This window comes from Aythya ferina (assembly GCF_964211825.1).
Source record: "Aythya ferina genome assembly, chromosome: 4".
NCBI classification, from domain to species: Eukaryota; Metazoa; Chordata; class Aves; order Anseriformes; family Anatidae; genus Aythya; species Aythya ferina.
This window is the reverse complement of record NC_140300.1, coordinates 9,876,113-9,898,932: the sequence shown is the minus strand read 5'-3', so window position 1 is coordinate 9,898,932 and position 22,820 is coordinate 9,876,113. Positions and strand designations below refer to the sequence as shown.

General features: G+C 37.7%; 1 protein-coding gene across 4 annotated transcripts in view; it reads right to left on the bottom strand.

Annotated features, from left to right (window-relative positions):
* Positions 1-8,142: 8,142 nt before the first annotated feature.
* Positions 8,143-22,820, bottom strand: part of RGS12 (regulator of G protein signaling 12) — an 85,738-nt gene continuing 71,060 nt past the window's right edge. For 3 of the 4 annotated variants that reach the window (XR_014692335.1, XM_084517040.1, XM_084517041.1), the window contains 2 exons: positions 20,138-20,755; positions 8,143-8,797 (listed from right to left, as the gene is read on the bottom strand). Coding sequence is in view for 3 of the 4 variants with exons in the window: in XM_084517040.1 (XP_084373166.1) it covers positions 8,433-8,797; positions 20,138-20,755 (983 nt within the window). In the remaining variant the exon portion in view is untranslated. Of the gene's footprint in view, positions 8,798-20,137; positions 20,756-20,888; positions 22,289-22,820 lie in introns of those variants that run through there. The other variant, XM_084517042.1, reaches the window with a different exon arrangement.

Below are 22,820 nucleotides of genomic sequence, written 5' to 3'. Positions count from 1 at the left end.
CAACTCCTGAATTCAGAAGTGATTTGTGTACCACTCGCTGCCTCACTGCCTGCCCCAAGAATAGGTCTAGGCTACAGATTGCACAATGTGGCCAATACTCCTGCTGTGTTTCCTTCTCTCTCTTTTTTTCCCCTCATTTCCCTGTAACTCCAGTGCCACTCCTTGTAATTGCTGCAGAAATGTAATTGCTGCTCTGTGTAATTGCTGCAGAAACAATCTGAGCTGTCATTGACTTACATTGTTCACACATCAGGAGAAACTGGCAGATCAGATTCACCCCACCTAACTTCAAGGGACCTGCTGCATATGTATCTACATCTGAGGCAGGGACTGAGGCTCCAATGTAGACCTAGAAAATAGAGAAGAATGAAATTTAAGGTACAGATCACACATCCAAATGTATGTTTCAACTCATTTGTTGTTCCACATTTATTCCACAGACAAGATGAACTATATCTCTATCAACTACATAAAGTAACACCTGTGTTCAGGGCACAAAGGCAGCTTTAGAATAGACACCTAAAGTTAGGCAAAAAGATCCCAGACAGTGTCTCCTAGGAGGGAAATCATGACTTTCAGATCAGCTCTGTTAAGCCTATTTTGAATTTAAGTGGACTTTGCTCTCACAAGGCCCAGTGCTGTTAGTTACGGAGTTGCACAGCAAGGAATACTATGTCTTATGCCAAGTCCTTTCGCCCTCTGCATTGGTGCAGCCTCACCTCAAGTACTGTGTGCAGCTGCGGGTGCCACAGTGTAAGAAGGATATAAAACTACTAGAGAGTGTCCAAAGGAGGGCTACAAAGATAGTGAGGAGTCTAGAGGACAAGACATATGAGAAGCAGCTGAGGCCCCTTGGTTTGTTCAGCCCCAAGCAGAGCAGGCCAAGGGGAGGCCTCATGGCGGCCTGCAGCTCCCTCATGAGGGGAGCGGAGGGGCGGGCGCTGAGCTCTGCTCTCTGGGGACAGCGACAGGACCCGAGGGAACGGCATGGAGCTGGGACAGGGAAGATTCAGGCTGGGTGTTAGGGAAAGGTTCTTCATCAAACAGACAAAATGCAACGGCAGAATCATCATTCTGCAGGAAACTGGCATGGCGTCAGTCTTGTGATGGCTGATTTGGCCATCAGGCACCTTCCAACATGAAGATTGGCACCAGTGTGCTTCTGCCTTCACCCCCTCGCCAGGGAGTGCAGTTGTGGCATGCATTGTGCTGGATTTTCTAACACACACATGCACACATTTTACTCAATGCTCCAATTAGCAAGGACAAGATCAAAGATATGTGCCCACCACCACCAATTATCTCCTGGTTGCAAATAAGTTTCAGCTAACTGCTTTACATACAGAGGACTGATCTCAGCCAGGCATTGCTTCATCCTAGTTGTAGGACTGGCTCTGGAAACTTTAAAATTGTGGAAGAGGTGGAAGTTATGTGAATATCATTGGTATGTGAGTTTATGTCATTCATAAAGTAGCAAAGATAGTTACTGAAAGGGATTCTTGTGCAAGTCTCTTAAATGAGGGAGAATAGTAATTAAAGGGTAGTTTTCCCTTAACATGGGTTCATCTTTTCAGGAAAGACTCAAATCATTAAGGCCCTAGTTCTCTCTCACAGGATAGAAGACAGACATTAGCTTCATTTTTGTGCTGTGATTTAAGTTTTCTCCACTCCAAGAGGATTAACTTAAATTAGGTGTACTTCTAGCTGGCCTTTCATTTCTTCGCCAGCCTGCTCCAAAACTGAGGCTTGAGCTAAGTTATACACTGTTTTGAGACCATGAGCAGAGAGGTGAGCAGAGAGACACAGGTCAGTGTGTCCTAGCAAAGCAGTCACGAAGTATTTAAGAATACCTGGTGCAGGCTATAGGTGCTTGCAGTTGCTCTTGTGCCTTTACAGCTCTGCGTAGATGCATGGGAGGGATTCAGCACCTTTACTGGAAACTGGTACCAGATTGTCATGCAGATAACACAGTGTTGGCATGGAATTTGAAGAATTACTTTTCGTCCCATCCCCATCAGTCATTATTTTCTGATGTTAGTAACCAAATTGCTGCACAGACCCTTGCTCTGGGAGGGTGTTCACTGGCAGAGTGTTCAAAGCACAAATGACAAGGGTGGTGAATGAGATGGGAACCATTTAAGGACTATCACATCACTGATTAACATCAATGTACACAAACACTGACCTTCTGAGCCCTAGGTTGTTCCACTCTTGATCGCCGGTAGTGCATTCATGCATTGCAGCTAGGCAGAGAAGTTTTAGTGCATATATCCATGCAGAAACTGCACAGCTGGACAACCCCAGGTCTATGCAACAGGACAGCCAAAGAGCGATTAGTCTGTACCTGGAAAACATGCAGCCACAGACATACCTTAGGACTGCAATTCCTTTGTCTTGCTCGAATAAAGCAAAAGGAATTAATTAAAGGCTAAAAATCTAACCCACTATTATTAAATTCCTGAAGATGAGTTATTTTTAAGGTATATAAATATTTGGCAGGAATTCTTAAAAACTCTCTTTTAAAGGATTTTTTTATGTAAGCCAGGTTTAAGAATCTCCTCTATAGAGCTTTTGCAAGCTCTAATAAAGTGCAGTCTGCTTCCAAGTTGTCTCATACTGTCATTAAAGTTGTGATGTATGTAAGTGCTAGGTCCAAATGGCAGGAGGTCCCATCAGCTGGGCTATGGGGACAAGAGCTCACTGCATGGCTGCCAGTGCCCAGCTCAGTCACACTCCACCAGAACCAGTGTTGAGGACAAAATGCCAACTTTCTAAAATGCATCGACTTAAGTTCATGTACAGTAGTCATTATAATGTAGTTTTTTTTTCCTTGTGAATAACTGGAAAAAAAAAAAAAAACTCACTTTTTTTTTTTTTCCCCTGCATTGAAATTAGATGTCAACAAGCCACTATCAGTTTCAGTGGTATAAATTATTTATTTAGTAATACACAATTAACATTTTAGATATTTGACACACTGAAGATCCTATAAACACATCATTGTGCGGTACAGATCTCTCAATACTTTGGAAAGACAAGGCATGAGAAATTAATTCAATGTGCATTTTCATATTAGAAATCCATTATAGAGAAGTTTAAAGTCACAACCACAAATAAAACAAGAATACAAATCAAACTGTACAACACAATATTTAGACTATTCAACAGAATGATCACTTAGGATGAAAAAATATAAACAATTTTCTTTCCTTATCTTCCACACAAGCAATTTGGAAAACATGTTCATTCATGTGTAACGCATTGGATTTGATAACATTTTGAGTAATGCAGGCAAGGTTTGCAGACACCTGATCATCCAGCACTTCCCAGCAGATAATGGTCTTCTGAAAAAAATCAAGAGGGACCTGGTGAAAGATAACAGCGGGTCTACAGCAGGGAAATATTTTAGTAAGATCAATGAAAGTTTTTTCCTGTGTTTTAATTGGCATTGGGTTATGATTCACAAATCTACCAGTTGTTCAGTACCCTGCTGCCACAATGCTGACCTTGGGACACTCCAAGAGCACAGGCAGAGAATTGTTTGGATGTGCCACTTGTTTTTGCTGCAGGGCAAACACCCACACCATCCGCAGAGCAGCCCTGTTGTCACACTGGCTTGTTACATTCTCACAGAGCTTGGAAATCTGCCTGGTGATGCAGAAAATACAGCCGTTTCTAAACCCAGCACAATGAGCTGCGGTGGGGAATGAGGAGTGGCTTGGACTTGCAACAGTTTTGGCTTCTCACACTTATTGAAAAGGTCCTGCCGTTGGGCTGGGGCCTTTCTCTAGCAGAGTCTTTGGAAGCTTTTCAAAATCTTTGAGAACTGGAGAAAAGATGCCTTAGGCTGTTTCATTGCAGATGCTGCAGCATGCTACCACACACCAGTCTGGTCTGCCAGCCACATGACCTTAAGAGAGACGATTTTTAATGACAATATTCACTAGCAATACTGTGTCAGAGGTGGTATGGGCAGAAACACCCCTGCAGAGAAACAACTACAGTCAATGATTTCAGTTTTGTGGTGAAAATCAGCTACTTCCAAAAAAGCAAAATGGGCTCATGATTATCTCTGTGCCAAAGAGACAAGGAGGCTGCTGGCTGAACCACTGCCTTTTGGCAGTTTTCTGTCAAGAAAGTAAATTCCAACACAAGATGAGGAGAAATCAAACAATGCACATGACAGCAAAGGCAAGAAAAAGAGCCCAAAACTTTCAGGAGGAGAAGTAGTGCAAGAAGGACCCAGCATCCTTAAAAGACACTAAATAGCCCCCAGAAGGGCATGAGAAAGTGCATGGTGCAGTCAGGTATTGGCTCCTTCCCATGGAGCAGTAAATCTCTTGCAAAGTCCCTTTGCAAAGCCTGTTTATGTGCCTTCATAAAACAGCGGTTATTTGTCATGCAGGCCCCAAAAGCTAAATTGCGCAGCGGTTTATTTTGCATGTCTGTTATATCACAAATCTGTTGACAAGGCGCACTGCTAGAGTAATCCTGAGGGGAAAGTCCCTTTTCAAGTTTGCCTATATGTGTATTTTCTATTCTTCACAGAGCTTTTAAAACAATAAACAAGAAGACTGTCACTGTTGTGGAGCCTGTGAGGCTGCAACCACTACAATTTGAAGCTCAGATGCCATGACAACGAGTGAAATATGAGAGAACTGGTTTACTAAATAAAATTTAGAAAGCTACAGGATTTTCTAAGCGTTTTGTTTTGTTTTGTTTTGTTTTTATCTCTGGCATTACTATGTTTTACATTTTGAGGCTGTAGGTCAGTGGATCTCCCTCATCCACATAAAAGGATGGGAACATCAAATTCCTGTTTTATGTGTCATTGTGGCCTTAAGAGGAACTGACTTTGTAAGTGGAGCTTCAACAAGGGGAAACTGGGAAAAGTGAAAGAGAAATAAAGCCACATAAAACCTGATTATCTTTAAGAACTAACTGGCAAGATAAAGGATTACACTGCCAAGGAGTGCTTCAAATGGGCTGCTTTTTTACTTGCAAGTCGATTTCATTAGTAGTGGAAACCACAGGATAATAAGGTAACTTAAAGCCATATTATAATGCTGAAGTCACAGGGTAATTAAAACTGGACAATATCCTTAGCAAAACTGGGGAAAACATCAGCCAGAGATAGGCTCTCCACATTTGTTTTTGTTAACTCCATGATCTGTGGCAACTTATTCCAGCAGGTTTAATTTTTCTTTTCTGCCAGATATTGAAATGGAGAACTAATATTATTATTTCTAAGTCCAAGTAATGAATTTTCACAAGTCCTAGCTAAGAAGTCATTGTTTTAAACAATATGTCAATAGCTGGCATAACAGTGCAGAGCAGGGAGGAATGTTTTTCCCATGTTCCCTTGTTTACAGGATTTCCAGGCATTGTGCCAGGATTTTTCCCTATGTTGAAGAAAATTCCGTTTTTCCACATCCTTCATTTTCCTGCACGCAGCCTGAGTCTCCTTTGAATCCTTGATAGAGTCAGACCCAGTTTGCTGCACTCGGTATTTAAAAAACATCTTTTTTTGTTGTTGTTGTTTGCATTCTTTTTCTTCAGTTTACCAGCTTTCAGAAAGAAAACAGACCAAATTTCAGTTATCTTAAATTAACCAACTAGCTTTACCAGCTAAGGATGCACAGAGGCTGGATAACCAGATGCTCTTCAGCTGTGTCCACCCAACCTCCACGTGCGTAACAACCCAGCTCAAGCTGTGGGGTTTCAAGCTCAAGAGGTTTCTTCGATCCCATGAGTTTTGACTGTTTAGCAAACCTCAGTACATCTCTTTCAACTACTTACTAGTGCAGCCCATGTAAATTTCCCACCTCCCCAACATCCTTTGGCTAAGGTCTTCACCAGTCTCATACTCTGGGGTGAAGAACCACCTCTTTGAACTGAACCTGGCTTCTACCAGCTTCTCCTGATGGTCCCTAACTCTTATCTTAGAAGAGAGTGAACAGTCTGTCCCTATCCACCCTTTCCATAGCACTCCAGGGTTTTAGGACATCATTATACCTCCCCTCAGCTGTCTCTTTTTCCAGTTAAATAACTGTATATTGCTCACCAAACACCACTTAGGCACACTTCCACAATGTAAGATGGTTTCATCTAGAATACTGATCAAGGATTTATAAAGACAGCAATTATTGTATTTGAGTTTCAAGCTTTAACCTGCTTGAGGTCAAGATTTGATTTTCCAAAACACACAAAAAGTGCAAAATGTGTCACAGGTCACTGAGCCCTCTCTTGAGCTTTACTGGTGTAATGTTGGTCTTGATTAGAACAAAGCTACTCATTTGCTGGAAGATAGGATAAATGTGCCCATTTATCTGTGCAAAGAAATAACTTAGCACGAGCAATTCTTAGCTAAATGTTACCAAAACAATAAGAAGCAAACATGGGAAAACCACTTAAAATACAGAGATGTTTTAAACATTTTCTCATAACCACTGTGCTGTCACTGCTTTGTTGTGTCCCGCATAGATGATACACAGTATGATTTAAAGCTACCTACCCTATGGATCAAAAGGAACAGACAGCTTTCCCCCTTTATCCCTTTATTCCCCCTTTATCCCTAGCCCAGGTACAAGCTGAGTGCTTGCAAAGCCAACCCGCACACACTGCACTGTGGCTCTGTTTCAGCAGCTCAGTTCATCACGGTGTGGGATCCAGTTGCATCGCTTTCCAAGCCTGTTCACCCACTCCTACCTCTGATTTCAGTTGCTGCCAGCTGTGTTTCCCTGGCACGGATACCTGGCTGCAGTGGGATCTGGGCTCAGACAACCAGCTCATTTTATTCACTGCCATGAGAAAAAAATACTCAGCTACCAACTAGCACTGACAGCCTCAAAAATGCTATTGTGAATTCCCCTAACATCCAACATTGCTCCACCACTGTGATTTTAGCATGGCTCTCAAATGGGTTTTAATCTTGGAAGTTTTTAAAACACCAGTTATTCTTACAGCACATATCCTCATTCAGTCACACAATGTGTTGAGACTAATATTAATGTTTCCCTCAATAATAGGAGCAGAATCACTTAATCATGAAAAAAAGAATTAAAGTTGTAAAGCTAATGGGTGCTATGTCCTTTTATATCACTGGAGTATTTAATGTATAACTCTTAAGCTTTAGGAACCACACTTTATTGTTGTAAAATTCTGTGTAGCTCCTTCTCGTTTTACAAAAAGATATGAGTTTAAGAAACTGAGTAAGACTCTCCAGTATTTTCTGGTATTCTAAAACTTCACAGTTCTTGGTAGGTTTTAGTAAGAAGGAGCAAAGAAAAAGAAGCTGGTGAATAATCACAGCTTTAGACTTCCTGTCTGTGTGGCTCTGCCGCCTGGGAGCTATGCAATATGACTTTTTGAGTCCCAAAGCAATTTCAAAGCAATGAACCACCAAAAGGTCTCAATATATATACTTTATATTGTTTCAAAGAGCTGAACAGAGAGCCAGAACTCTCTGTGTACACTTTTGCTTGTTCAGACTCATCACCTCTTCTGAAGAAATGAAAAATGAGGAAAAGGAGAATGTGGCAAAGCAACATGTTCAGTAGTACCTTTTCTTCCTCAAAACTCTGCCCAAGGCTAGAAGATGAACTGAAAGTAGTATCAACGACAAGAAGACTAAATGGCAATTAACAGCTTACTGGAGGAGCGGTAACAAAAATCCACCTTCCCCCAAAGCCAAGACACCAAGAGCAGCACTCAGTAGGGACCTGGATGGCTCTCCCACCGCTGTGTAAATAGCACATACATTTCTGCTGAGAAAACAGCACTGGTGCTGGCAACAGGAGCAGCTGTTATTCCCAGGACAGGATTTTTTTTTTTTTCTTCTTACTGCTTGTGTAACAAAGGTTTTATTGCATAAAAGCCTGGTAATCCATTGGACAAAAGTGAATTTCAGTTTCACCTGGACCTCTTCCCAAATGTTATGAGAAAGATAGGAAGATACTAATAAAATAATCATAACCTTTTTTCAACAGTAACTGATTTTACTTCTACTTCAGAAGTCAACCAACACACAGGGAATCCTGCAGACCAGGAAAAGCATTAGAAGATTAAAATTAAGTCATCTTAAATAAAAAATTTCGATAGGAGAACTTAAAGTGAGTTTGTCTTTATTAAAGACAAGAAGGGTAGGGGTGGAAATCATCATTTTAATTGCACTGTGCAACAGAATCATGACAGGGAAAATGATATATAAACAGTAAGAGAACAAAAGCAAATAGTTCAATACTTTCATTGAAATACTTCTCTTTTCATTCTACAGGTTCTAACTCATATCAGAACAGACTGTCTGGCAGGCTCGTTGAAGGCAACAGGTACTGAAAACAACTTAAAACTCGCAGAAATATGTCCCTAAGGCATATTTCCATTGCTGCCAATGCCAGGCAAAAATACCACAACTCTTAATTAAAAACAGAGATTTAAACAAAAGTAGCTTTATACTGATTCTCAGTGCCCTTATTCTTCTCACTCTTTACAGCAATCAGAGAGGGAAGGTCTGATGTCCGATAAACTCCAGTCCTCATCCTCCCTTGGCAAGACCTCAGTTCCGAGACGTAACCTTCAAAGCTGAGGTTCCCTTCAGACTCATCGCAGGAACGTGTGCTGGTGTCTTCCAGCTTGACTCCATCCACATCAATTATCCTGTTCACAGGCAGCTCCTTGCCAGGGTTGTCTCTCACACCAGGGGGATTAATGCTTCTGCTGGTCTTCGCTTTGAGAGACGTTTGCTCACAAGAGTTTCCTGAAGTTTCCTGTGAATCGGTTTTCTTTTTGTGGTTTGCACCTGGTAGAAGAATTAGAAACAAACAGACTAACTAAACACAAAGCACAAAACAGAAGAGTTAGCTACCTTCTGGTTCCTAGCATTTTCCGTGCTGTGACCTCCTCCGAGATGCTAAAGGTAGACCATCAACTGGGACATCTCCTCCACCAAGGAGACTGTCGGAGGTACCCAGCAGGTAACTTAACAGTAGGTCTCAAAGGTACATATAGTGTCAGTAGAGATCTGTCTTACATTAGCATTATTCAGAATTTAAATAAATAAACTTCCATTAACTACTTAGCATAAATTTGTACACCTTTAGAATAAAAACTCACACCAGCAAACCCAAACGTGAAGCAGAAGGATACAGAACTCCCAGTGGGGCAGAACAGGAGATGTTCTTTGATTTGAATTGGCCTCCAATGCAAGATCCCTGCTGGGATAATGTTTCATTTGGCTAGAGGTTAGTCTTTCTCCAACAAACTTAGGCTGATCTAAAGTTTCAGTTTGCTGTACTGAAATGTAATCTAGCAAGTATGGGGGAGAGTTTACAGGACAGGAAGAAAAGAAATAGCTTAGGTTGCTGAAGAGCTTAAGCATTTAAAAAAAAAAAAAATCATTACAAGTGATATTTTAACCTAATATTTTAACCTTGAAGTTTCTTTTTGGTATAGCATTCCTAAAATCATCACTGTTAGGATTTGGGCCTATTGTCTGGAACCAACCATGCCAAGTCATTACCATCCCAAGTCTTCCTCATTGCCAGCACTGGCTGCCTCACAGGCTGTGCAGGCTGTGTCAAGTAGAAGCCCATTGGAATACACACATTGGGCTTGATATTTAAAGACTTGCATCAACTAGAAGATATGTAACTAAAAATTATGTATCTGTCAGTGTGCTTTGTCTCACCCAAAATATATGACTTTCATTAGCAAAATCAGGAGCAGTTTGTTTCAGAACTGGGATGGGAAGTTGAGGTTAACCCTAGACTAAAACCTTCAGCTCCAAAAAAAAATAGTTTTATTTTAGATATGACATTGCAGTCTGTTAGGCCCTTGTTAAAGTAAACACAGATACAACTGTTCTGGCTGTTTCAACAGGCAAGAAGAAGGGAATGACAAAAGAACTGTTTCACGATTCACACTATGACTACAAACATGATTTCTGCATCTGAGGCATCCCCACCATAATGATGGAAAAGGGGCAAAATTGCAGAGAGAAATCATTTTTACTTTTTACCACTTTTAATAGACCAGTTGCTATCCAAGAGAAAAATAGAAAAACTTTCTAGTTAAAGGCAGACATGAGAAAGGGCTTCTGTGTGCAATTTAATTTCTTTTTTTCCATGTGTAGCAGCTGGTCTTTTAAAACATACCATCTTATCCAACATGCCTTACCTAATACATTTTAAAATGTCTGACCAGCACATTTAGCCACACAGCCCCTATGACAATTGCGTGGTTAAATCACATAGCTGGCTTGGAAATCTTCTGTGTTTGTTCCCTAAAGTGATCTGTACGCTGGTCTTTGTAAGAAAAATAATTAATTAATAATACAATCATCATAACCAAGATCTCTTCAGTATGGAGAAGGGGAAAAATGCTAATGAAAGGACAAAAAGGCAATTTCATACTGTTTCAATAAAATCACTCTAGGCTAAAGCTTTTATTTAATGAAAATAAGTCAAAATTCTACGTAATACAATATTATTTCACTGCTTTTGCTATAGTGCAGCCCCACAAGTAATAATGTGGATATCCCACATCAGAAGTACTTGCCTTTTTTCACAACTAGAGGAATTAGATCAAACTCCAAACAAATCAGCCAAGCAGTAGCAGAGAGAAGGCAAAAAGCTTTCTCAGCCCCGCTAGCCCAGCACGACTACCAAATTACAGCTAATGGGCCTCTATTACACCTTATGCTTACATCTTCATACTGCAAACAGAACATCGGCTTAGTTTTAAGTGTTGTTTGCATGGCGGTGGTGTAAAATGGTACTCTTCTATTCTAAAATGTTTATTTTACATGACTGTATTCAATGGTACTCCTGATCTTTTTAATCTACTATTCTATGCCCTTTGAGGACATCTCTGATTCTCCTTTCATGTTGGTTTAAAAGACGCACTCATTTCTAAAAAGCTGTACTAATGATGAATCACAATAAATAGTTGGCATTGACAGAGCATGAATCATCCGGTAGTCTTATTATTAAGCATACGTCCTTCTACTAAATGTAATGCAGAGCAAAAACTTTGATGGTGGCATCTGGTATCATAGCTCTGTCACTCTGAGCTACGATGAAGTAGTCTTCACAGACACAAGACAGTCCACATTAGCAGGGTTCAATGAATAAACATCTCTGGAAATTCCTGCTGAGGAAGTATTACTCTACGGAAGCCGTTAAGTATGACTGTATTTATTTGGTGGCTAGGTCTTTCTACAGCTGCAGATAAGACGTAGCCATTGAAGTCTTGAATTATGGTGTCACCAAGTCACCACATGGAGCAACTGGGCTTTCAAGTAGTCTTTTAGGAACAAAGAAAAAATCAGGTCAATGATAGCTCTCAGGCTTCACATAAGACCATCTCAAGAGGAATAAATCAAATATTACGGGCAGTTTTTTCTATTAATGGTCTTATCAGGAGTAATCCCTCTGAAGAATCTAACAAATTACTACTAGAGGCAGGACAGGAATGCAGAAGGCCTTATCTGAAACACTGGTTAAAAAGAACAAGGAATTGCTAAGGGATAATATTGTGAAGGTGGTTGCTCTTTTCCTGGCAGGGTGGAAAAGATCTTGGCTCATCTATGCCAAACTGAAAGGTGATTTCAAGAGTAGTGCTACACTGAAAAAGGATTTCAGTGTGATTTTTTCCACGTTTCAAAACAAACGATTTACAAAGGAAGTAAGGCTATTCAGCACAAATAATAGAGATTCCCCAAAGCAGCATGTTTTAAAATGTATCCCTCAAGTTTTAAAACAGACTCAAGATCTGCATGTATTAAGTGGTGCTTTGTAACAAGGCTTAAATGATGCCTGCAACACTTCTGTGCTGGTCTTGTTTTGAGTAACAAATACCCGAACAAACAGCTATACAGGGTAATATCTGTGCAGAGCAGAGAGCTTGCACAGATAAAATTTCCCTTCACTTTTTATTCTTGCACTGAAGTGATGAAAACTTCCATGGCTCTCACTGCAGGCTGCTTTCCCCTGTGCAAAGCACATCAGAAATGCTATTATATTTTCCAGAAATGATATTATATTTTCCTGAATATCATTTTTCAAGCACCCTACCTAACTTCAGAAGGGAAAGGAAGCCAGTCCTTACATCAATGCTTGCACAGACTGCTCTCCAGAGACTGGAGTAGCGCAATCCCGTCTATGGGTAATCTTCAGCTCCCTCACTAAGCACTCCATACAGCTGTAAGGGAATTGTCTCATGCATGTGATCCTGTTAATATGTTCCAGCTGGTCTGAAGATTGGAGAATGTGCTTGTCGTCTTCAGTCAGTAAGCTGCAGATCTGCTATTTCACAGATCCACAGCTAAATGAGTGCTTAGAAGGCTGTATGTATATTTTTCTGCAGTTTTGAAGGGTTAATGATTGGGCAGCATTTGGGCTGGTCTCCTGATTTCCTTTACCAATGTTACTCTTTTCCTGACACCTAGATTTTGTGTATTTTCTCAAGCTCTCTGACTTTAACATTGTGATTATGAAAAATCTTCCTCTGTCTCAATAGACGAAGACAAAGGGAATTTACATTCTTCTGTATAAAATATTCTTCAAAATCTAGGTAAGATCTAAACAAGATATTGGAGGATATTGTCTTCCAAGTAGTTTAAGACCAACCGAGAATTTGGTCAAATTCCAGGCAAAGATGAGGTCAGAAGAAGACCGGGAATTGGAGGAACAGCATTAACTCTCACATGTAGACAGGATGAAAAAGCCATAACTGCAACGGAGATGCTTGGGATTTATAGGTCCACCCACATCTTCCAAGGGATGCAATTCAAATGCTGGTAATATTTCTGTGCAGTAATTATTAGGTCCTTGTATATTCAATGTGCTAAATTTTATAGGTGTGAGTCATTTCTTAAAGTATAATTTAGACCAGGTGTAAAATTCAGTACCTTTATTTTTAAATGATCAATATTGAATCAAGTTCCACTCACACCACATTTATCTTAGGAAAAAAAATAAAAATAAAATAAAAAAGAAAGAAAGAAAAAATAAGTATATGTTAAGTTTCATTGTAAGAGGTGAACTCTGTATATTTGAAAATCCATACTTAGTGAATCTCACATAGGATGGAATGTTAAATACTACTCCATAATTATCCCAACACCACTTCCAAATAGACAGCTCTTTCATGTAGACCCATCACTACATTTAGTCTTCTGGTTTTACTAAAATTTTATTATCTTATAACTCTGCTGATTTCTATACCATTGATCCCAGGCATTCAGCTTCTAACAGAGAGAGGATCAGATTTTCAGTTAAATACAAGGAGCTCCAGTTTGATGATTTTATGATGACTTACAACAGATAAGAATTTGTTTGAAGTCTTTCACCAAATTGTTTCAGGAACAATTATTGGAACCAGTTATTTACCACCACCAAATGTAATCAGTCATTTTCAAATGACCAGTCCAAATTCATAGACTCAGATGCATTCTTTAATGTGAGAGACTGTTGTGAAATGGCACTTCGTTAGGCTTCCCAGACATGCATTTTTTTAAGCGGTTGATCAGTGACTTGCACACTTACTGATGTATTGTTAGCACTGTAAGCATTTTTATTTTTTTAAGTTTCTTAGGTGATTTGTGCTTCAGAAGGGAAAAAGGATACCTTACGTTTAAGATTTGGAATTCTGCAGGTTAAATACCCTTCAAAAATTTGCCTCCTTTCACCTCTTAATTGACATAACCCTGATGAAAAAGAGGATTTAATGAAATGTTCCTAACTACAGTTTATGCTGAATCTTTTCAAAGGTAATTTGACTTAATATTTCACTTGCATGATAAAACACCAACTGCATCATAAGCCTGGTGCCTTGAAATCTGACTCAAACTACAATGGCATCAAGCTAGGAAATGGATTACCCCACAAAGGGGCAATACTCTGCACTACCAGCCTATTTCCTCGTGTCCTGGGAAGTTCTGGAACGCTTCTGCAGCATCAAGTTTAGAAACATGTGACGGACAGAAATTCTTTCCTTGCCCTCATCTCAAAAGAACTCGCAAAGCCGAAGAACAAGATGTTATTCGGAAAGCCAAAATCTGAGAATGACAAAGAAGAGGGAGCTGGTATGACTGCTGCTGCTCTTGCTCACGTGCAGTAATTATGTGCTCATGAGGGATATGCCTAATTAAGAAAGGACACAAAGCACCCAGTGATGCTGGGGCAGTGGCTATGGCAGCAGTGGTAGGGAACTGCACACAGCATCACTTAAAAGCCAGGGGCAATGCAAAAAGAAATAAAAAGAAAAGCTCGAAATTTCAATCCAGATCGAAATTTCCTACATGCCCTCAATAACTGGGCAAAGTGCTTGACTTTGCTGTTCCTCCTCTCTTAAAGCTGACATAATTGTCAGGGAATGCTTTCCAAGCGAGACATGACAAAACATCTCTGCACTAGCCTACAGATATTCGTCCCTCAGTTTGATCTTCCAGCGCTTATTGGTAACATTCGCTTTGTTTTTCCATCAGAACTTTTTAACAGGAGGTTTAATTATTGCTGAGGGTAATACGATTCGTAGGAAATAGTGGATTGAACTACTTGAATCAGTTTTAATTTAATCTGCCATTATGTTATTCTTCAATTAAATTCTAAAATGTGGTTTAGCAGGGCTACCAGTTAGATTTAAAGAACAATTACCAAATTCATTTCGCTCTCCAAATGTAAGTTGTGCTTTTGAATAGATCTGATTTTAGCCTGTGTGCAATTGTTTCAAAGAGAAGTTGCAACTTCTCTAATGCTTTATCCAACCAGTGAAGTAATTTGTTAATTCCCTCTACAGCGTGTGTCTTGCTGTTTGACTGAAATAAGCTTGGCTTTCAAATAGTTATCCCTCAAGGCCTTCCTTGCTTCCCGGTTGTCTACTCTTAACATAGCTCTCCTTCTCCTTTGTTTATTATTGATCTGTAATGTAGTACATGTAATTCTCCCTTTTAATCATGCTCTGATTAAAAGGGGATTAACAGATTCTGGCCTTAGCATTCCTGGATCCCTGAGTACTTCTTTATATTGTTCCAAAATCCAATTACCTTCTATAAGATTACACATAACCAATAAGGATATAATTAACTGCTGGACAACAGCCTTTGCTAGTAATAATGATCTATACTAATTTTACATCTTTTAACTAGAATCCCTTCCATCTGTTTTATTTATTCATGTTTTTATTTATGTGCTTATTTTTATAGGAAACATCACTGGATTGTCTCTGAAATATGCTACTGTGAATTAAGGGGTTATGCAAAATATAAGTTAAATAAAGTATTAAAGAATTTATTACAAAAATAAGCTTATTTTGCCTCCTTTTTGAAGATATATGTGAGTTTTTAATCTCTTTAACTATCCCAAAGTTGACTGCACTTGGAATCCATTACCCTTGAAGCTGAAAAGTTTAGTAGACAAAAAAGCCAAAGTCACAGAAATACAGCTGCTATCATCTGATTGCCGTTCCTTGGTTACAATGTCCTGCACCCTTTCTGTGAGCAATAAAGAGCAGTTGGGATTTTATTTTATTTTTTTGTCATTGGGAACAATAGCCAGCCCCAGGCTCTGAGAGCCCACACAGCATTTTATTTCTGTGCAAGCATTCAAAGAGAAAAATCCTCGCACTGGCACTATCTGCTTCTCAGCTTTCTCTCCAATAAGAAAGGAAGCAAGTTTATTTTGAGGATAATGCTGCCCATCTATTTCAGAAACAAGCAGCATCTTCAGAACTAATTAAGTAACTGTTTATATAGTCTACATTCATGCTTTTCTTACATATCCATATTGTTATCTTACATATCCAAGTATTATTCCAAATAGAGTTCACCATGTCTTTATTTTCCCTAGCTGGTTCTCTCTCTTAACCAATGACATTATGTACCTGGAAAAGGGATTTCTGAATAAACTCTATATTCAGTTGAATTGCTCCACCCAATCTATATATCTACTCAAAAAAAATACTTTCTCATTTGGTAGACAATAACTCCATTGACTAAAATTTCATCCTAAGTATATTTCTCACCCTACATTTAAAAAAAAAAAAAAAAAAAAGTTTTTTGTTTTTTGTTTGTTTGTTTTTTTTAAATAACAGAGAGAAGAACACCAACGGAATGAAATCTATAATCCATGTGTCTTGACCATTGCAAGTTATCCTATTTAAAGATAAAATGATACTTTCTGAAAAAGCCCAATTGCTGCCGAGAAAAAATGCCCACCTAGGAGCATTCCACAACCAGAGAGTAGGAGAGTCCACAACCAGAGCAAACAAATTGCTGGCCCCATGGAATACCACCGAATATACAACGCAGCGCAAGGCTCTGGCCCCAAGGGGACCAAAGGGTTGAAAAACTGCCCCTTCCCACGCCACCTATTTTTCACACGGATAGTGAACATGCCTAACCCCCAGGGAAAAACTTATGGACATGGAGGGCAACAAAGTGTTATCCCATGCAATTTAAAAATTAATAAATCCAACGAGATAAAATCAGTAATTTAGCACTTTCAAAAACGAATGCTCTGCTTCAAGCCAATTACACCACACAATAATTATTTCTTCCACAGCTGGATACCACCAGCATTATATGTAGAAGCATGAAGTATTTCAAAATTAACTTTCCAATCCAGAAAGCCCCAAATTTTATAATGGGAAATTTGCCAGAAGTAGTAAGCTTGTTTAAAAGTCAAGAATTTTTCCCTTGCTGAGTAACACAACTAGAATCAGTAACGATTCTTGTGTTGCAAACTGATTTGCTAATATATACCCTATAGCTAAATATCAAACTGATTTGCTAATATATACCCTATAGCTAAATATTACTACAGTAATATTTGTTTCACTTACTTAATGTTAAGATGTGTTTGCAAAATTATTCTCTGCATTGCAAACCTCATTTTGCTGGTTTTCATCATTCGTTTTGCCTTCTAGATCTTCAAAAATGAAAACACCTCAAGAGTCTCCCCTTACAGGGAAATATTTGGAAATTGACTTGGCTTTGCTCCGTCAGCCTGAGGTCAGAAAGTTGCTCCACTACAAGATTACACACGAGGGGCTGCTTTGTATGGCCAGTCTTCATCACCCTGACACCCTCCCAGCATATGTACACCCAAGAGATAAAAACTCAACGTATAGTGTAAGCATGCATGCCCTTATACCAATTTGAAACCAAGGTTGTAGACCAATTCAAATTATGTGGTCATTGTTTTACATTTTCTCCCAAGACTTCAATTTAATAAAGCAATTAAAAATGCATTTTCTACTGATAGGAGATTATGAACAGAGAACCATTAAAGCACTTAAAAAAGCAACCATTATTAATGATTTAGTCCTTTTAAAAATTGATCATTGACTGGAGATAGTTTCCAGCATTCTTTATTGTGATGCTAAATGTCATTTAATAGTCTTTCCATGCAATCTCCATGAAATCATGAAAATAGAAAACTTTCAATAAAGTCAGGGTTGTTTTTTTTGTAGATTACAGTTCCTGTAAAATGGTAGTGTACTGCGAGAACAGTGTAAAATAGCGTTAGTGTATGCATCAAGTTTGTCAGAAGGAAGAAAGGTGTTTTACATAATTTTTTACTTCTAAAAAAAAAAAATTGTCACAAAGTTAAGAGAAATTAAGATTTTCATTTTGCAAAATTATTCCATTTGATTACTTAAAGCTCTCTCACAGGTGACAGAAAAAATAAACCACAATCACCAGTGAGAGTAGAATAGACCAGTTGGAAAATATAAAAATTCAAATCCATAAATGAAATTCTAAAATAATTCAATATATAGGATATTAGTTATTTAGTGTGTAAAAGGCTGAATGATTTTAAAAGGGGAACTGCAACAGGACATCAAGTGCTTCATTTTATTTCATGGAGGCCCACAACTATGTGGGAACACAGTGACTTTTGGAAAAAAATGTCATTTTCAGTGCCCAGAACACAAAGGAGGCCTAGGTAACAGCACCACAAGCTTCTTGCTGGTTTGTTTTGGTTGGTTGGTTGGTTTTCTGTTGTTTTTTAATTCGGCTTCACAGTGCTGTTATATAGGACCCATTTCTAAGAATGAAAAGAGTAGGTCAGCCTCCAGCACCCATCCAACCCTTCATTTCTTAATCAGAGACTACCAAATCAAGAGGTTGTTATATTGGTTACTCCACATCAAATGAACTGAGATCACCAGCTCATTTATCAAAGACAAGGGATGAATTGCTTGAGTTTAAAATAAGAAGAAAAGTGATGAATATAAAGTTTAGCCCAAGAACCCAAAGACAGAAAAGACTCTCCTTTCAGGAGTTCCTGTGATAGCTCATTTAAAAGAAATCTCCTGTCTCATCTGCCTTCTGGTGCACATGTAAATGCTATGGATTTAACATGTGACCTACTGGCATCTCAAGACAGCATTTACCTTTGATATTTAGATTATTAACAAATATTATGCTTGTCAACTTTGTCTCAAGGTAATTGTTAGTTCATATCAATTAATCTGTTTGTTATTACAAGACAATTTCAATCATAATTCTTAATCCCAGGACTAAGAGAACTGCTTTTCAATAATGAAGAAAATCAAAGCTTAAAACCAGTTTGCATAACTAGGTCTAGAATTTATTACTCCTGAGAGAACAAAGATACAAAATACATGTGAAAACTACACAAAGATTTCTACAAAGTAAAAAGTAGAAAGTGGGAAAAGGGAAAGCTACAGTTCAGTGGTTACACAGAAATGTATGGCATGCATTAAAATACTGTAAATTCATGAAGTTTTCTTTTTTTAAGTGCAAATGGTTTTTTTTAACAGTTCTCACTGAAAGCTATGCAAATTGATACCTATGTTGTACACTTGTCACATTACCAGAAAGACACCAACACAAATCTATGCATATACACATCAATACGTCTGAAGTACATTTTGTGGTTTTGTATTTGTAGGCACTGGTTACAAGTCTGTCCAATACTCAGTTTCAGAAATTAAGTAGTAGCGCTTATAGAACATTTCTCAAATACTACTAACAAAGGGATTTGTTTTTCAAATACCAAGAGAATGAAATAATTTGCATTGCCATTTATAAGCATCCAACAATCAAAGTATTTACAAATCAACCATACAGATAAAGAACAGTATCAAATACTCTGTGTAAAAAGATAAATAATTAAAATGTATATTCCCACATCACAAAGAAATGTGATCATACAAATTATGGCACCATATGTTTGTGAAACATCAAAAATAAATGTAGCACATAGATACCTCTTCTTCTATTTTACATTAAAATGCACAGTACAATGACTGTAAAATGTCAATGCCACAACACCCACCGTCTTCAAACTCTAGTTTCTGGTAATAGCAATTATTATTAGAGTCCGTGTTTATAGAAGTTTATAAGAAATGTCATACTTTAGCCTTAGGCTAATATTGCTCTGTGATATTGCTAGACCATGAAACTTGCATCCTAAAAAAAGTTACATATTTTCTTTAAAATTATCTCATAGAAAGAGCTAATTCACATGTGGCTATTGTGGGGTCAAGTGTGATAGATGCAGTCTATTTCTCTGGGTAGCAAAGTATGGGTTAAAAAAAACTTTTAAATTTTTACTTTTAGTCACAAATATCTATTAGAGGTGTTTGTTGTTTTTTGTTTTTTTTTTTTTTAATTAAGGTTTATCCGTTTCAAATTTTAATTATAAATAGTCTTGCAATTTTCAATGCATAATTAGGGTTCCTGATAAAGCATTTAAACTTCTTTACCCTAATCATGCATCTCATTATGATAAATGGATCAGAAAATCTGGAATGCAGTGGTGTTATGGAACTCAAAATGCCAATATCCTGTTTTCTATTCCCAGACTAAAGAATGATATAATTAGAGCATATGGATGTATTTTAAAGGTTTGTCTGCACGTGTCCAGTTTTGACCACATGCAAAATCAAAATAAATGCATGTTTTTAAAGGCAACCAGAAATGTTACAGTTAGCACAGACTAAGGCAATGAAAATCTTTGTTTTGTAAAAAAATAATAATAATTAAAAAAAAAATTTAAGGTGCAGAGAAAATTTTCTTGCTTGCTTTAATGGGTGCCAAATACTGATTAGCAGTGCCAAGGAAAAGTAATTTTACATAAAAGGAAAGACTATTAAAATCTAGAAATACCTGAATTGGATCTTTGATATCCAGATTTTTCCTGATTACCTGCAAAAGGAGTTGGGGGTGGATAGTTGGCTTCTGTGAGTTTACTGATGTCTGACGGTGGTGTTGGTGGTGGCGGTGGTAGCAAAGTGCTGTTAGGGCTACTAATATCTCCTTCAGCCACAAGAGTCAAGTCTGCCACATTCTCATCATCTACCATCTGTATGCCTTCAGCTTGTAACTCTCTTGACTGCCTTTTCCATATTGTTGCATTGTTTTCGTGTGCATGTGGAATTGGAGACAATGTAGTATTAAAAGGAACACTGAAAGTCTTCTGACTGTGGAGTGCTGTCAAAGCAGATTTATGTTTATTTTCTGAGTAACCCATTTTCTTAACTGAATTTTCATTATAGTTTTGTATGGACTCCTGTTTTCCATTTGGCGATGTACATCCATCCTTGCCATCACTTTTTGAAACTCGCTTGTTGAGGCCTTTAGGACCTGCTGGCGTAGATGAGGATGGTTCTGGTCCAGTGGGTGGTAAACGAAGAAAGTCAGGAAGAATAAGGTCTTCTTTCCTTAGCAGTCCACGTTGGTCATCTGCTCTGTTACTTTGAGCTTTGGATATGAGTTCAAAAAATTCTATTGGGGAAAAACCCAAAATTGACAAGTTTTTGTCAGAAAGTGCAATGCCATTAAAACGTAAATTTTCAGCATATTTATTTTCCATGAAGATCTTCAATTCTTTCAATGCTGCCTTGAAATAAGATCCCATGTTAATTAGGAACTTTTTCAATTGCAGCAATGTTCACTAGCATCACTATAATTAAGACCATCAGGATTGCTATTGTAAGAGTTTTGCAGTTTGGAACAGCTGCAATTCACTGAGCCTTGAACACATCTTCTATTTTTATTTCCTATTTTATGCATTTAATAAATCTGTACATATACAAGATTTTTTAATTCTTTATACAAAGCAAGGCTCTGGTCTTACTAACAATGGGTGCACATTTTATATTCTGGATGGTTTTTACCCATCTTAACTCAAAAATAGCCATGCCATTTGAAAATTCATAGATTCAAAATGTTGCAAACTTCCTTGTTAATACTGATTTCTTCTCAGTTTAGTAATATTTTATCACAGTTTAAATTCAATTCATGGTGTCTTTTTAATCCAGTATATTATCATCACAGAGCATGATCAGATGATGGTTTAAGTAACCCCATTTTACTCTGAACTGCAATGAATCAGTAGCATATAGATAGTCAAAAGACCCATTAGTAAGAATGATGGGGAAGGTTTTTTAATGGAGTTTTTAACACAATTAGAAGTGATTTTCTGATCACATACTCAATGATGTCCAATGGTTTAATATGTTTCTATGTATAAATAATACCCAGAGTAAATCACCATTGTTCTAGAAAGCCTCAAAACTTGGCAACAAGAAACTTATCAGTCATAAGCCAAGAATCATACCACTCCTCAAAAAAGAAGCATTGCAACAATAGACAAACTCTTTGGTAGCAATCATATAAATATAAAAATATGTAACTCTTAATATAGGGTCTCTGCATGTCCTAATTTTACAAGAAAAAAGCACTGAGACTATAGAATATTAAAGATGCTTAGAAACGCCATCTCCAACAGATGAATTAAAATCAATAGTTTCAACCCAGCTTATAAATACTGTTTGAAGCAAAAGCCATTACAAAAAAGCACAGAACATTATTATCAGTGTTAACCTAGCGTAATATAAAGTCATACGCTTGCATTTGTATGACCTCATTTATAATCTTCTAATCATATTTGGCAGGCTTTGCAATGTACTTGTAAAAAATGAGTCTTAAACATGCTTTGTCAAATGCCATATAATCTGAATGTAGCCAAGATGGAAGCTTCAAAATGCTTCTTATTGCCAAAGTTTTGCAAAATGGCGGTATGCATAATAAAACATGCAACATTTCTGAAATGTGTCATACAAAAACGTTCTTTTTTGAAATTTCAGACTTCATAGAACAGGGTTGGTTTTTTTCTTTGTTTTTTTTTCATTAAAAAACAGTCTACAACACTCAGTAAGTATTTTCCAAACTTAGACAAATTTCACAAAATTCAAAATAAAATGTGAAAGCCACGAATTCTGAAGTTTTCAAATTATGTTAATGTTTTACTCAGCCCTAGGAAGAAAAATGAAGATATTAAAATATGGAAAACAATTTAACAAAATAGTAAGCAACAGAATATAATTTAAAACACACCAACATTTTGCAATAACATTTACATTAACAAACATCTATTTTGCAATAAAAGTTTTAGTCACGGCATTTTTTTAATTCCAGTCAGTGGACATTTACTTATAGATGAACATTCATTTGCTCTATAACTGTGCATAACCAGGCTCTGGATATGCACATTAGTTAATATCAGCAGTAAATTTTAATTTGTGGGTATATTCTGATTTTTTTTTTGGTCTGGGGAAATTAATGCCTTAGGACAGAGTGGTGGTATACCAAGATTTCTACTTCTACATCAGTTTTATTCTTCTGTCTCCCAAAGACAACTTTCTACAATAAAGTAAATTCTCTTATTTGTTAATTTTCGATACTATCATCAAAACTCTAAGGATTTAACTGGAAGTAAAAACAGGACTCAGAATATACAAGATGACCAATAACCACTTTGCTCACTATTACTTGTGACCACCTTTTC